Source organism: Alosa pseudoharengus, unplaced genomic scaffold, assembly GCF_046254945.1.
Source record: "Alosa pseudoharengus isolate Yale_2024_CS ecotype anadromous, Long Island Sound unplaced genomic scaffold, YU_APseudo_1.1 YU_APseudo_1.1_scf_3, whole genome shotgun sequence".
Lineage (NCBI taxonomy): Eukaryota > Metazoa > Chordata > Actinopteri > Clupeiformes > Clupeidae > Alosa > Alosa pseudoharengus.
The window spans coordinates 19,468,366-19,484,251 of record NW_027468718.1 but is presented as its reverse complement, the minus strand read 5'-3'; the positions used below and the strand labels follow the sequence as shown (position 1 = coordinate 19,484,251).

At 42.2% G+C, this 15,886-nt stretch overlaps 3 protein-coding genes across 5 annotated transcripts; 1 reads left to right on the top strand and 2 right to left on the bottom strand.

Moving 5' to 3' along the window:
* Nucleotides 1–1,505: 1,505 nt before the first annotated feature.
* On the bottom strand, nucleotides 1,506–4,418 carry mitd1 (MIT, microtubule interacting and transport, domain containing 1). Its single transcript, XM_076263473.1, has 7 exons — nucleotides 3,965–4,418; nucleotides 3,766–3,867; nucleotides 3,489–3,625; nucleotides 2,901–2,987; nucleotides 2,546–2,661; nucleotides 2,083–2,143; nucleotides 1,506–1,955 (listed from the first exon to the last, which is right to left on the bottom strand). Exons 1-7 carry the CDS (start codon nucleotides 4,107–4,109, stop codon nucleotides 1,860–1,862), a joined length of 744 nt encoding a protein of 247 aa, XP_076119588.1. The 5' UTR covers nucleotides 4,110–4,418; the 3' UTR covers nucleotides 1,506–1,859.
* Nucleotides 4,419–4,698: 280 nt separating this feature from the next.
* Nucleotides 4,699–6,325, top strand: mrpl30 (mitochondrial ribosomal protein L30). 3 transcript variants are annotated; one of them, XM_076263475.1, is made up of 6 exons: nucleotides 4,699–5,051; nucleotides 5,253–5,329; nucleotides 5,458–5,535; nucleotides 5,623–5,769; nucleotides 5,924–5,997; nucleotides 6,123–6,325. In XM_076263475.1, the coding sequence occupies exons 2-6, from the start codon at nucleotides 5,264–5,266 to the stop codon at nucleotides 6,253–6,255; spliced, it is 498 nt and encodes a 165-aa protein (XP_076119590.1). In that variant the 5' UTR covers nucleotides 4,699–5,051; nucleotides 5,253–5,263; the 3' UTR covers nucleotides 6,256–6,325. The 3 variants fall into 3 exon arrangements, with proteins under 3 accessions (XP_076119590.1, XP_076119589.1, XP_076119591.1); XM_076263474.1 differs by having other exon boundaries at nucleotides 5,253–5,332; XM_076263476.1 differs by lacking the exon at nucleotides 5,253–5,329 and having other exon boundaries at nucleotides 4,702–5,051.
* A 101-nt stretch (nucleotides 6,326–6,426) lies between these two features.
* txndc9 (thioredoxin domain containing 9) lies at nucleotides 6,427–13,601 on the bottom strand. Its single transcript, XM_076263472.1, has 5 exons — nucleotides 13,569–13,601; nucleotides 11,991–12,195; nucleotides 11,700–11,818; nucleotides 7,751–8,005; nucleotides 6,427–7,537 (listed from the first exon to the last, which is right to left on the bottom strand). Exons 2-5 carry the CDS (start codon nucleotides 12,174–12,176, stop codon nucleotides 7,417–7,419), a joined length of 681 nt encoding a protein of 226 aa, XP_076119587.1. The 5' UTR covers nucleotides 12,177–12,195; nucleotides 13,569–13,601; the 3' UTR covers nucleotides 6,427–7,416.
* Between the last annotated feature and the right edge of the window lie 2,285 nt (nucleotides 13,602–15,886).

Here is a 15,886-nt window from a genome sequence, read left to right as displayed (position 1 = left end):
GACACAAGAAGAGCTAATTTTCACTGATTATCAATGAAAATGTTAAGAGTAAATGGTGGTTATATTACACACATCCTAAGATAAAATGTCCGTTTGAGGAACATGATAGTGGGTCTAGATGTAGGTAGGCCTTACATGAAGTGCTCTATTATTTCTGATTAATTTTCCCTTGTGTTTTTGATGACCTAGAACAGCAAGCCACTCTCTGTCTCTACATCCTTCTCTCTCTCTCTCTAGTTTATCCTACAGAACAGAGAGCAGCTTTGCCCCAGATATACAAATCTGGGCTGGGATCAAGGGATGCTTACAAATCCTACTTTTCTATATTGCCTGTGCAGCAGAAGGTCAATGGTAACATCTGGGACACGTGAACTCCATACATACATCCAAATAGTTTGAAAATATTTGTGCTGATATAATTTTCAGACACACTGTCTCTGTCAATCTTGTTGACATATGGCAGGCATATTTTACTTGCAAGTGTAACACCCCTTTACTTTTGGAGTGAACGTGAGAGCTGCCAGATCGTTTAAAGCACATCGAATCATCGCATTATGAAGCAGTTCAACTGCTTAAACTATGTAGACAAATTTAATGTGCTACTTTCATACATAGCCTGATACACTAATTTGTCATAAACTGCATGCAAGAATGCAAAATTATTGCTCAACACGTGTGCTCCCGACACGTGAATCCTCTCATAGGATAACCTACCTAGGCTATACAGCGCTCAGTTTTCTGGTTGGTTGCAGTTGCTTCAGGCCAGTTTTTGGGATGTCTTTTCTATTTGAAAGCACAAAAATCGAATGAGCAGAGCGTTGAGATTAAGCAAGATTACAGACTAAATCCTGTCCCACTCGCAGGCCGCTGAAATATTTCACTGAAACAAATGTTAATGTTCCTAGTAAAAGGACTGACGGACCAGCCATCAGGAGTAAGCTACAGCTATTTTTTCTTAGCCTCGCCATACCCTCTCTAGGTCTAATCCAGTAGCCTACCTACCTACACAATTAATGGTAAAGTGTTTACTTGTATTAAAACATTATTAAAATTGTATTCTGACTCATAAACCATTGACAATTCGAAATACTTTTATAACAACATACCAGCCGTTTATTTAAAAATGACACTAGGCCTACTTACATGTGGTCGGCGATGTTAAATTGTATTGCTTCTTTTCCACTTGAGCGCATTTGTGAATCGGTTGCTCGGCAGGTGTTGAAGAGCACCATCACTACCACGTCAAGACACGCAGCACAGGCAAAGAATTAACCCTATATCCACGGGATTCAAAACTAAGTCTGGTCACAATGAACTAAGTCATGTTTAGCACTAGCCTTCGTAGGACGACCTATAAATATAAGAGATATGTTTTTCTAGGCGTCCATATCAATAAACACATTTTAAAAAACTGTGGACCACCACAACACAATAAGATCATGATCAGTGTATTTTTTCTGACCAGCAGATGGTGCTATTCACAAACAAAGAAAAGGGCCATATGAAACAGTTGAATAGTTTATTAAAATTAAACCTTAGTATCCACCATCAACAGATATCAAAAGCATTTAAAACACAATACAACGTTGTAACCATTAAGACATTATTATATAAATCCGTACATTAAGACATTATGTGGTGCACATTGGTTCACCGTGGCCCATTTGGTCCATGATATCAGCAGCAAAATGAAAAAAATAAAATAAAAAATGGTATCGCGTGTAACTTGTTGTGAGTTGTTTTTGTGAGCACTGCAGCTCAGCCGGAACATAACATGCCATTTCATTAGCATTGTTATGAGAAGGCACTTAGTCTTTAAAAATGAGAAAAGTAAGAGGGCACAAAGTAGTTATCCAGCTCTAACTTGTCTTAGTGTGCTTTGTGTGAAAGACATCCACAGAGGTCTCGTGACACTCTCTCAAGTCATAATCACAATATCCAACAGAGAATCTACCCTGAAGAAAAGAAATGGGAAATATTAACGATAATGCTGGTAATGCCAGGGCCATTTTTAAACAAGAAACAACAGAACATAATAGTAGCAGAAAAAAGTAACAAGTAACAAAAAATATATCAACTTGCCTTAGGCTTTTTAAAATAGTCAAGTCCTCGACCAATCTTTATGATCCAGCCATTGTCAAATCTGTAAAAAGTTATCAGATTTACCCTCCAGGCAAAGTTTTTAGGAAAAGACAATATAATTTTAGGGAAGATGAAACCGGCTTTTGGATTCTACTACACTTGAATTTCAGATCCTTGATATATTTTCCTTCACCTTTTCTTATGTTATGACAGTTCTGTTATTTATGAAATGGAGATGCTATTGAACCAGATGCAAAGGCAAAGTACATTTGTTTGGTCAAATAGTCTTACTTCAACAAGTATAGCTACTGTCTAAATACTATGTGGGGGGACATGTAGAAAAATAGCCATGGATGGATTGTTTGAAACAGATCAGTCTTTCATTGAAGTCCAAATTGAACGGACTCGATTGGGCATGGAGTGGGCATGACAGGATCAGTGATGCCTTTTTAGTGAACTTTACCTGATTTCCCTGTCATGGATGGTGGAGGAGTACTGGATGTCTAGAGCTACACTTTGGCTCTGAAGCGACTCCTTGATTTCACTGAGGGCACTGACCTGCTGGGCAGAACTGTCTCCCTACAGAATAATGACATAGGTGATTCATAAATATATGCACTAAAACATATGGGGATAACACATTAGATCCAGACAAATATCACAAAGGATACATAAACACACAATTAGTGGATTTCTGTTTCTCCTGTTTTTCAAAAACAGCACTAAATGTTGGAGGTATAACTAATGGCCCTCAAGAGAACAAATAACTGTTATTTTCATGGCAAGGTGGCCATTGTGTGAATGGGTTGATCACTCACATCATCTTGGGAGGTCAGAAGGTGGATTTTCTTGACTTTGCAGGGGGCCTTCAACAGCATTTCACAGAAACGCAGGAAGTTGTAGAGCTAAAAGCCGAGATCTAAAAGTCAGACAACCCAATTCTGTCTTCTGCAGAATATATTTGAACCTCAGATTAACAGATTAAAGGTTGTATCAGCGATTTCAGGCCCCAAAAAGGCCCAAACATAAATCACATTCATCTAATCTTTCCTAACAATCAGCTAGCTGCCTGCCCCATTAGCAGGCCGTCAAAAAAACACGTCTCTGTAGGCAGCCTAAGCTCCGAAATCTGTACACAAAAACAATTGCTACCAACAAGTGTTGCCAACCACTCAAAGGCAAAATAAAGCGTTCCAACCAATAACCGACGAGATGCGCGTTTAGGAGAGTTTCAATTGCACGGGAGAGAGGGGGAGGGAGTAGTGAGCTTTGTTTGAACATCAACAGAAGTGACGTTACCCCGCCACCGCTGATACAACCTTTAATAACAACCAAAAACATAAAACATAAAGGATATTATGTGAGTTCACCAGGTTCTTTAAGTGTGATTAAATCAACTTTCTCACCTGATGAATATGGCGAATATAAGGGTCCTCCACCCAAACCTCTGTCAGGCCCTCATTGATATATGGCTTGAAGAGGACTTCATAGCTAAATCCTGTGTCACTGTCTGATATCTTAATCTGTTCGTGATATTTTCCCTCTGATGATAAAAAAAACATTGTGTGATATTTTCCCTCTGATTATAAAAAAAAAACATTGCAATTGACATTAACTGTCACAACTCACAACTGAATACTAAACAGGGGTATTGTTTGCGTAATGCTATCTCCATTGACTTACCCTCTTTTGCTTTATTAAGATGTTCTTTAATCTGTTCAGCTCTATCCATATACTTCTTGATCTTCTCCCTATAATGCACTTTCTTGGAATCATCCTTCACAGCTGTAAGAAAGAAGCATCAGAGAATTGTCATGCAATTTAATATGGATATTTGATATGCTAAGAGATAGACATTTCATAGGACAGGTTGATATGACACCTTTAAGGACATCCATGAGTAGTTGAATTCCTTCCTGGTAGCACACCAGAGACTCCTGAAAGCGTGAACTCTGGTCCAACTCCACGGCTCTCTTCAGAACAGAGACGGCCGAAGTCTCCATCCCAGGTAAGTGGTTGAGTGACATTGTCAAGTTGCAGAAACTACCTTAATACGTTGTTAGACCGTTTCTTTGAGTTTCTTACATTAAACACGTTTTCATTTTCTTCTACTGAGTACTGTAATTTTCGTCTCTTCTTCTTCTAGCATACATGAAAATGCACTATGGTCTTCACTTAAATCTACATTATCACAATAAAACAGTCAGACATCTGAAAAACACCAATCGTGGGCCTCATTATGCTATGATAACGTATGTTAAGCTAACACCAGAGTCTTTATTTAACATTAAAGTACAGTAAACTTCTACAGCACACTTACAGCCGCAACCACTGCAAACGCCCAACAACACTTCCTCGTTAAATGAAGTGTTTCAATCAAAACAATCCCACCAAGAACAGAGGAAATGTCTTGCGTTCCCTTTTTTCTGAGGGAAGACTTTGACATGATCTTATTTCAGATTAAAGGCAACGTTAAATTTACGAATGAGATAGATAGAAATACATGCAATTTAATTATATTATTAATCTCTAATAACATGTTATGTTATTAAGTGGAAAAAAATATCAGGCAACGTTTCTTACGTACGGGTTTATGAGACGTACTTCCTGTTTCATACTGTCCCGTGGTTTCTATCTTTTACTGTCTATGGGTTTCTAATGTGACATAAAAGCGTAGCTTATGGCCTTTTTTGAGTTTCAATATAAATTACAGTTTACCTTTAAATGCGATCTATATAGGATGTCCTGCATATATTTAGACAGAAACATCGCTAACGTCAAAATCTCATGTGCTTGAGAACATTGTTGTTAGCTACCGCTAACTAGCAATAACCTTGATGTTGTATATGCTTTAACGTTAACAGTTAGCTCGCAAGATTTTTTTCTTATCCAGTTTACCAGTGTTGCCAACGAAGGTCGCGATGTCCGGTTTATATCGTGCTTTTCAGAAGTCCTCTGCTGTTATTAAGGTATGTTGGGTATGTGTATAATTTTGGAATCATGCAGTTTAACCTTAGTCAACCCCTCTACGCCCTTATAGCCTAGATAATATAATTATAACGTTGTCCATCAACATTTGAGGAACCCCTCCCAAGCTTGTATGACTGTACTTGACAACTGCTTTTTGAAGAGTGCTTTAATGAATGCACGTGCACATACATCTTCTGCAGGATTCGAGGTGATGCTCGTTGTATTGCCAGGAGTTTGTTTGGACTTGGTCTTGGATGAGAGGAAGTCCTCTAAGAAAGTTGTGTGCTGTGAATGCTGAGTTGCATCTCAGTTTGTTTCTTAAACCTAATTTAATGTCAGGAGGTGTACAGCATAATCTATCTATATAAGGTGATGGGGTATATCTGATTTTTTATTATTCTTTAGAGTATGACAGAAGCGAGTCAGCTCCCCTGGTACTGTCCTTCTCGCAGCCATTTCAGAAGATCACGTGTTCCCAGTGAGGTATGTTATTAGCTTCAATGCATGTTTTCTAGAATGTATGCCTGTTGCACCATATTCCTCTATGTAAACAAACACCTCCTGTCTAAGTTGTTTGAAGAGAGATCAAAAGAACATGAGAAATATGGTGGTGACCCAGAGCAACCCCACAAACTGCACATAGTCACACGGGTGAGGACAACAGTGGGACGGCCGTACTGGGAAAAGAAGGTGGTGAAGAGCTTGGGACTGGAGAAGGTGATCATCTCAAGTGTTTGAACTTCATTATACTTGTGTTGCTGTATCATATGATACCATTCACCTGGCTTCACTGGTGTTCTCAATTACATCAACTTAGTAAAGATATGAATGATTAATGTAATTACTTGCTATATTTTGTTGTCATATGCAGGGTCACACGCCTCGTGTCCATAAGAATATACCCTCAGTGAATAATCAGCTGAAAATAATAAAACATCTAGTGAGGTGAGTGTACACCAAGAGTTTGTGAAGCAATCAATATAAATGTTGTCACATGCACTTATTAAACCAAATGTTCTGTCAGGATGACGTACATGCCTGTTTTTTTATTTTTTATTTATTCTTAATAGGATTCAGCCTTTGAAACTGCCGTACGGTCTTCCTGCTGAGGAAGATATGGCTGACACTTACCTCAACAGCAAAGGAGAACTGGTAGTACGGAAACTGCTCAAGCCGGTGGAGCCCAAAGCCATTGAATCCTAATTCCTACCACCCAACTCACATCAAACCTCAATTATATATCTGATTTGTTAAATAAAAATAATAATTTAAACTCACTGGACAGCTTGACTTTCTTATCACACCTACTGCATATTGTTAGTTGGGGGACTGGTCTGTGGCAATGTGTGATGGGGGGGGAAAAACGGGACAGTAAACCTTTAACATTGTTTATTAGGATAAAGTAGTACTTTAACAGAACTTCACTCACAGACAGTAACTAAGAAAAGGTTGTTTCTGGAAAGCTTTGAGTTAGCTTCCTTGGCACTTGATAAATTCTCTCCTAGCCAGAATGTGAATAAACCCCAGAGCAGAGAGCACCAAAGTCAAATGTTGTCCATTTTAATTGGACTCGTCACAATTGTAGCATGTTAGCAAATGGAAGACAGTCCCCTTTTTAGGTACCAATATATCAAGTGACATTCTGTCTTGGCAAGGTCTCTGTGTGCGTGTTTTAAACCTCATTTTGGTGTCATCAGTAAGATGCTGGTACCATCAGATAAACCATGAACTCACAACACCAGGAGCTAGGGAGCACTTTTGAAGATATTTCAAAAACATACTTAAATTAAGTTCTGAAGGCTTATTCCTTCAAAAGAATGTTGTGAAGTGCAACTACACAAATTTTGTATATATTTATAATACAGAAAATATCCGTTGTATCTGTGCTGTAGAATACAGGTACAACTGCTTTGGTGTTTGAAGATGGGTGTTTTGAGTCAACAAGCATTAAATTAACTTTATTACTGTCTGTGAAAATCCATTATTGGTCAATTATGTGACAGCTTACCAGCCTCAGTACAGTTGCCAACTATCATACTCATTGGAGCTGGTCTATAAAGTAACAATACCAACTCTTATGAAAATGATTTGTTTTCCATTTAATAAAAAAAATAAAATAGAAATGAAAATGAGGCACACTGATGGGAAAAAAACACATGATGGCTACTAGTTTAAGTTACACAAACACACAGAATAAAAACATACTAGGGTTTATTTGTTTGTACATCATTAGATACTAACTTAATGGATGAGATCCCTTAGAAGAATGAAAGGGAAACGGAAATATAAAAGATGTGCACCCAGCTAGGTTGAGGACTTTATGAAGGAAGCCCTGAGATTGTACAAGAGCGTCAACAGAGTCCTCTAGTCATCATCAGCCTCGGAGTCTGAATCATAACCTTTCCCTCTGATGGTCTTCTTCTCCACCTTGGTGAACTTTGACCCTGACTTTGGCGCTGCTGTGGGTGGCTCCAAAAGGTTTCCACTAAAGGACAGAAGATGGTTGAAGAATATGGCATTAGACTCAGGATGGAAAAATATCTCTACTGTCAGATTAACCAAAGTAGTTTATATTATAATCAAGACAATTGAAAAGACAATTAACACCGAGACACTGATGAAGGGCTAATGCACGAAACATTAGTTTGTAACCCCTGTCGCTGCTAAAAGAAATATTAAAAAAGAACAAAACACTCACCTGTAGTTGATGATGTCCTGACAGCCCAGCCTCCACTCCAGCATCTCTGTGGAGAACTCATCTGTGTTTCCCAGGTCGGAGAAGCCCACAACGTAGTCCTTGGTTTTTCCATCTTTCACCAGGGCCAGTGTGGGAATGACCTTAATTCTCAGCCTCTCTGTCAGGAAGGGTGCTTTCTCAACATTCAGTTTGATGAACTTTGTCTCCAAATGCTTCTTCGCCAGGATACTTAAGTGTTTGTCTAATATTTTGCACCTAAAAACACATAACATGCACTTTTGTCAGTATCTTCCAAATTCTGTTCCTCTGATACTCTGCAGATTATAACAGTATTTCAAAACAATGCTGTCAACATTTGTACAATGCAAGAGGGGTATTTCGCAGAATTAAGACATCCAAGATAAGTGATAAAGCTAGGTTTGACATAGCGTTGTCTGGTCATCCTAGCTCAACTCATTTCACTAACGCCAATCCAGGATGAGTAGGAGCGACTAGGTCAAGCCAGGTGTAAGTAATTCAGGATGTGTGCACATTCTGTTTCTGCTCCAAAGAGCCCACGGTTGGAATTTAAAAAATGCAGAAAATAGCGTCATTCACACAAAGTGAACAACCACTTTTGATACACTAACAATGAAGTTAAGTTTTCCTTTTTTGAATGGGGAATCATTAGCCTGGGTGCCAGCCGAACTTAGTCCCACCCACAACATTTGAGGTCGGGAAGTTCGGTCTGGCATAGACCTCTGAAGTTCGCCTACAAAAAAGCTGCCATCTTTGACATCCGGTATCTGGCGATTTTTCCTATGGGAAAATAACATGGGGATTTTGAATAATCGCACCTGTTAAAGTCTCGTGGGGATGAAAAAGTCTGAAATGCAGACGTTTTCCTGAACACACGTTTGTCCTCTGCCTTCGAGTGGATACTGTGATCTCCGATAAGTGAAGGCGGCACACTTAGATTTTTGCTACCCCAGAGCTAACTTGCAATGCAATTTGCCATAGGTAGTTAGCTTCAATTAACAACCGGATCTCCTTATATGGGCAAAGATGGCCGTTTTGGATCTTTTTTGTAGGCGAACTTCAGAGGTCTATTGCTGACTAGACCTCTCCAGAATAAGTCCCGCCTCCGTAACTTCCGTATCCATCCAACTTCCTGGCGTGGATTGTCTATGGGGAATAACATGGCGTTTCGAAATATCATACCGGTAAAATATCTGTAGGTAGCGAAGTTGAAAAAGCTGGTGGGCAGATTGGCCTACACACTTCTGCCATATAGTTTCCACTGGATTTTTTGATTGTCGGTGCCGTTTAAGTAGTATACTATAGACTATACTACTCAAACCTTTCCCAGCTGTTTATAATATGTTTGTAGCATATCAGTGTTCAACAGAATTATTTTTAAAAACGGAGGGGATATAGGCTATCAGTTTTTTCCTAATAGAGATACGTAGTAGGGTAGGCTAAGATTTTGCTAATGAGTGTTGCAGGAGATATTGACGGCACAACTTTTACAAAAGACCAGAAAACAATGTTAAGGCATTTGTGGAGAAGAAGGATTGTTCAGGTTTTTCCTACATCTCACGGTAAGTTATTTCGTTGCTCTGATTGGTTAGGTCTATCCAATTGAGTGCAGAGGCATTCCCCCCCTATATCGGTTGAAACACACCCCATAATTACGTCCCAATGGAGCAGTATCAGACTCATATTCTGACTAGAATTGAGTATGGCTACGTCAGGCTAGGGAATCACGGCTATTTCTGTAAAACAGCGGAAGTAGGTGTGGTAGACCAACTGAATGCAAATTTACGTATGCACCCACGTGTGAGTGCTTCCTTATCTCGGCATGTGACGTCATTAAGAAAACGCTTGCCACTGCAAAGATGCACATGTACGACTGTATACCTTTATATTGGTTTTAAAACCAAATTCGTTGAAAAAAACCTTCGAAAAATTGCCCCTCCACTTCCAATCAACTACTACAGTAGGCTATTCATCAAACGTCTATAAACAAAATAATCTAACGAGTATGTTAATAATTATAAGCCTATCATAATTAAAATAATAACCATAGTAGGCAGACAATCTGTTTTGTTTTGTGAGCAAATACATTTAGCAAATAGTATATAAATGGAATAAAGCTCCTTAAAAATTCACACGGAGGTCTGATTTGAATGACAGGTAGCTGAACCAATAAGACAACATAATTACCATTAGAATGAACTCAGCCTGTCTGTTATAATAAAATAATAAGTGTATTTTATATAGCGCCTTTCTCAAACCCAAGGTCGCTTTACATAGTAGGAAGGCAAGGAAACACAACAACAAACAAACAAAACAATACAATACAACAAGTATAAATATAAAGTATGTATACTCTTTTGATCCCGTGAGGGAAATTTGGTCTCTGCATTTATCCCAATCCGTGAATTAGTGAAACACACTCAGCACACAGTGAACACACAGTGAGGTGAAGCACACACTAATCCCGGCGCAGTGAGCTGCCTGCAACAACAGCGGCGCTCGGGGAGCAGTGAGGGGTTAGGTGCCTTGCTCAAGGGCACTTCAGCCGTGCCTACTGGTCGGGGTTCGAACCTGCAACCCTCTGAAGCCAAGTCCGAAGCGCTAACCAGTAGGCCACGGCTGCCCCACAAATACAAGTTCCAGGGGCCAGAGAATAAATCCCCATGGTAACTTATGTGCCATCTCTTTTGTGAAACCAAGTCAAGGCTAAATGTATCCAGGATAACCAAAAACTCCCAGCTTAATCCCTTATCAAGGTTTTTCGAAATACCCCTCAGGTACTCCTCAGAGTGCAAATAATGGAATCCCCATAGAAATAATAACTGCACATATCTGTGTTGTTCATACACTGTTCTTACGGCATATCCATATCCATCCTGCTCTTATAAGGCTACTGCTAATACATTGCACATATTTATATTTAATTTATATTACTGTAAACCATACCACTTTCTTAACTGTATACTACTGTCTCATACTGCACCAACTTTCTATTGTGTATATCACATTGCACTTTTCAGCTTTTTTGCACTTCTGGTTAGACACAAACTGCATTTCGTTGTCTCTGTACTTGTACTGTGCACAATGACAATAAAGTTGAAACTATTCTAATCTAATCTAATAATGCCTTTCTATTCACCACATTATTTATATTCATTTATTTACTTGTTTATTTGGCAACTCATTTGCAATACCGTGAACAACGTGTGCTATTGCCAGACACACACAATCAGCATTTTCTACAAGCTACTCAATCAATAACCATACTGCTCACACACATACATTGGTGATTGAACAGTTGGCAAAGCATGTTAAATGTACTAGGTGCCTTGATAAAGGCTATGCGCCAAAATGTCGGTCATTAATAAATAATGCATTAAAGGTGCTCTAAGCAATGTTACGCGGTTTCTAAGTTAAAACATTTTTTGTTGCATACAGCAAACATCACCTCACCATCCATAAGCTGCCTTTGCCCTGAATACACTGTATTCAGAGAATGTAGTCTCTTTGAACAGCCCAGGCTCCACAAACGGACCATAAAAACATACACTGTTCCAGCCAATCACCGACGAGATGCGCGTATGAGAGTTTCAATTGCACGGGAGGGAGGGGGAGGGAGTAGCAAGCTAGCTCTTTGTTTTGTTTTAACATCAAGAGAAGTGACGTTTCCCAACATCGCTTAGAGCTCCTTTAAGAGATCAGAGTGTGTGGTAACTCTTTTTGAATTGCACCAGATGCCCCACCGGATCCCAGCCGCATGGTACAACCAGGTACAGCAAGAGAGAAAAAAATACTGTAGTGCTCTGTTCTTAACTCGGATTAAAAGCTAAGAGAAACACCAGGGTAGCCTGGGTCCACTGACTTATAATTGCCATGATTACTTGATTAACTGCCTCAAGAGTCGGATCAGGTCAGTTCAGGTGTAACATACCTGAAAGTTGAGTCCCTGTAGAAATGGCAGACCACACTCTTACTGTCCTTCACTTCAGGGAAAAAGTCTTTCTCACTTGAGATCTCTCTGTATTCTCCATGTCCTTTAGACATCCATTCCTAAGCGAGATGGGGTAATGTTATTGCAAATGCATCAAAGTGGGATAAGACCTAATGTGGTGCAGATGTGATGATCGTTGTCAGATTTTAAACACTTATTCATTTGCAATGTTTATTGTTTACAATTTATAGTTTACCAGATTTCTAGTCCAGTTTCAAGAATCTAACTTACCTGCTTCTGTTTCTGCGCTTTCTTGAGAGCCTCCAACCTTCTCACTTTCAACAGCTCCAGTTCATCCTCGTCCATCCGCTCCAGTTTCCCCAACTCCGCATCCAGCTGTTCCTCCACCATCCGTGCTGACTGGAGCATTTGGTGCTCCAGCGCCTTTGCAACGATATCCATCGACTGACTGGCCATTCTTCTGTACACAAGCAACCTAAAGGTATCACAGATAGGTCATTATGTTGATACTGGCTTCATGGGGGTGCCGGTTGTTTCTTCCACTGCTTCCTGTGTCCATGGTAACTGTGGCTAATGCTAGTAGCCTGCTAGTAGCCACCTCCTAACTACACCCAACTCTCAAACATCTATCAATAAAATCAACAACGTTAATGTTAGATGACATAGGACCGTAATGACGCATTAACAGCGGGATACTGTGCTGAAATTAAGAATAGGTCCAAAAAAGAAACCATTCCAATAACTTACAGCTGGCAAACGATGTGTTGAAACTAATAACATTATCGATATAACAAAGGGATAAAGACCGTTCATAGATACTGATAGCAGCTAGCGTGTTAGCGGCACGAAACGTCACTTTTAGCTAACGTTAGCAGCTATAGGAACTCCCCCTATTTCCACCGGTCCCGTATTTCCACCGTCTTGCGTGTAGCAGCTATGTGTCACTTAATATCCATTTCTATACAAACCAAGACAGCGGACTCCTATAGAAACCCAACCACCCACACCATAGGTGTATCTAAATTAGCTATGTACCAAAAATGACATTTTACCGTGACTCGAAGAGCTGTAAACAGTGTTGTGAGGCTGCGTGTACACAACCGCTTGGAGCGGCTTTCACGACGAGAATTCTCGGGCTAACCGTCCATGTGCCGTTGAAACGGTGTAAATAGGCGACCCATCAGGCCAGCACTATAACTCCGAGCGTGGTAAACAAAATCGGATATTTCAGGCAGTAAATGCTCCCGTTAAGAACCAAACCAGATTTTGTTCAAATATACACACCTATAGCTACTGAAACATGTAAGGTTCATTTAGTAAATGTTATTTTGAAGTGTTAAAAAACATCGTTGTTTTAGAATTTCTGAACAAAAGTGGTGATAATTGGGTGTGTTACGATAACGTTAGTTGGTAGCAATGGTTAACTAACGTTAGCTGAAAGGTTTCTTCGCGGTGAGCAGAGCAGCTATTTATTAACGTCACAGTCAGTTCATGAATACAAACAAGTTAAACGAGATAGCCAGAGGAAACATAATCCGCATCGAAACGTGGACAATCTTTGTTACAACGGCTTTAGAACACAAAACCGCATAGATGCTACCTACGTTAGCCGCTAGCTAGCTCAAAATGTCTTGGTAACGTTGGCACAGCAGCAAACAATCAATAGCTAATTTTAACATTACTGAAACTATGTTGCATGAGGATTGATTCAGTCACTATTATTCGATGAACGAATTCAAGTTATTCAATATGCACCACAAATATTTTAAATAAGACACATGTAGATGTTCTGACTTCATTATTTGTTGGATTAGATGCTACCGGTTACCACTAGCTGGTGCTACTTACCGAGATCCCGTTCCACTGCAGGCAAACACCACTCGCGCGGCACACAGGCTGCGTAGGGCGGCGTCAGGGCAGATTACGCAATACGCCCTGAATACTGATTTGTGCTAAAACATTATAGTGAGACGCATGTGTCTGGAATATCATTAAATCTTTGTATATGCAGTCTTAAAACATGTTGTTTCACTGTAGCCAGATTTGACATGAAAATAATTTCAATTTTTTATATTTTTGTGTATTTACATGGTTTGTATATTGTAATGCCGAAGAGTAGTTAGGAGACGGGGAGGCTGGGATATCGTTCCAAACTCCGGTTATTTATGTCTCAATGGATGTACAGACTATAGGTACGGGTAGCAGGAGGTGTCCACTACAAAACAACAAACTGATCTTGATAAAATAGCTCTCATTCACTCGTGATTCACTCTCAACGGCAGACAACACAACGCAACACAACCCACTCGCACGTAATTTACTTCTACTCTGACTAAACTTACTAGACGTCTTAGAACCCCCTATTCTATTCCCTCCCCTTATCAATCGCTAACCTATCCGAACCCCTAAATATTCCCTCCCGGACACCTCCCCCCAATCAAAACACATCAGAACTTATTGACACATTCTATGACACAGAAGGGAGAGGGAGACACAGACACTCTCGCACGCACACACACACACACACGCGCACACGCCGGGAAAACAGAAGACACAGGGGAACACAGGGGAAAGTCCAACACGGGGCAAATAGCCTCGGCGCTACACTGCCCCCCCCTTTAAGTTCCTCGCCCTCGAGGAAAGATGGCCTCATCAAAGCGTCGAGGCGGGCGAAGCCCTCTCCTGGGCCTCAGGCTATACGCAGGCTGATGTTGCTGGAGCCGCTGCGGTGATGTCCCCGGAAGCACAGCACCAAGGGGCGACACAGGAATGTCGTCCGGTGCTGCCGGTCTTCGGTGGGCGCGTGATCCCACGTCCGCGAGCCGGTGAGCTGAGCGCCTACGAGCCCTCTCCTCCCTGTGGTTGTCAGGCGCAGGCGAGAAGGAGCACGCTGCCGCTGGAAGGCCCTCACCTGCTGGTCTCCGCTGGGGCCGACGCCCGTGAGCCCTCTCCTCCCTGTGGTCGTCAGGCACAGGCGAGGAGGGGCATGCTGCCGATGGACGGCCCTCACCTGCTAGTCTCCGCTGGGGCCGACGCCCGTGGGCCCTCTCCTCCCTGTGGTCGTCAGGCACAGGCGAGGAGGAGCACTCTGCCGCTGGACGGCCCTCACCTGCTAGTCTCCGCTGGGGCCGACGCCCGTGGGCCCTCTCCTCCCTGTGGTCGTCAGGCACAGGCGAGGAGGAGCACGCTGCCGCTGGACGGCCCTCACCTGCTGGTCTCCGCTGGGGCCGACGCCTGTGGGCCCTCTCCCCCCTGTGGTCGTCAAGCGCAGGCGAAGCGGGGTTTGGCCAGCACAATCCCAAGCCTGGTTGAACCTGGTTGCCTCCAGGTCCACCTGGCGCTGCGTGTTCAGCTCCTCCAGGTGTTCCTGGAACACTCCCAGGGACCAGGGCAACGGGATGACAGACCTCGCCCTCCTCTGAGGTTCCCCACCCATCCCCTGGCGCTGCGTGTCCAGCTCCTCCAGGTTCAGGGCAGTTCACCCCAGGGGAACGACGCGGACTTCCACGGACAAAGGGATTACGATCCCCTCGGTACGGAGCCAGCCTATCACGGTGGAGGACCACACACCGCGCTCCAGGTCTTTTACGGATGCGATATGTCACCTCCCCAACTCTCTCTACCACGTACGCAGGCCCGTCCCACGCTGAGTCGAGCTTGGGCGACCGTCCTTTTTTCCGTTTTGGCCCATACACCCAGACCAACTCACCCACAGTAAAGTCACGTCCTGCACTATGGTGGTCATATGCTCTCTTCTGCCGAATTCCAGCTTGAATGGCTTGATGGCGTGCAAAGTCGTGAGCTAGCTGGAGTCGGTCCTGCAGTTGGTGTGCATACTCAAGCCCTGCAGGGGCATCTGGAGCATCTGGGGGTAGGCCCATGAGGAGTGAGGGTGGGGTCCGCAGCTCTCTACCAAGCATCAACAGCGCTGGAGTACAACCTGTGGACTCTTGGACTGCAGTGCGGCTTGCCATGAGGACCAGAGGAATCTGCAGGTCCCAATCTCTCTGATCCTGCTGCACACACAAGGCTAGCTGTTCGGCAAGGGTGCGGTTGTACCTCTCGACTAGGCCGTCACTTTGAGGGTGGAGAGCAGTGGTTCGAGTCTTCCGAATGCCCATCCGCTGACAAAAATCTGCAAAGGTGCGGGACTCAAAGTTCCGCCC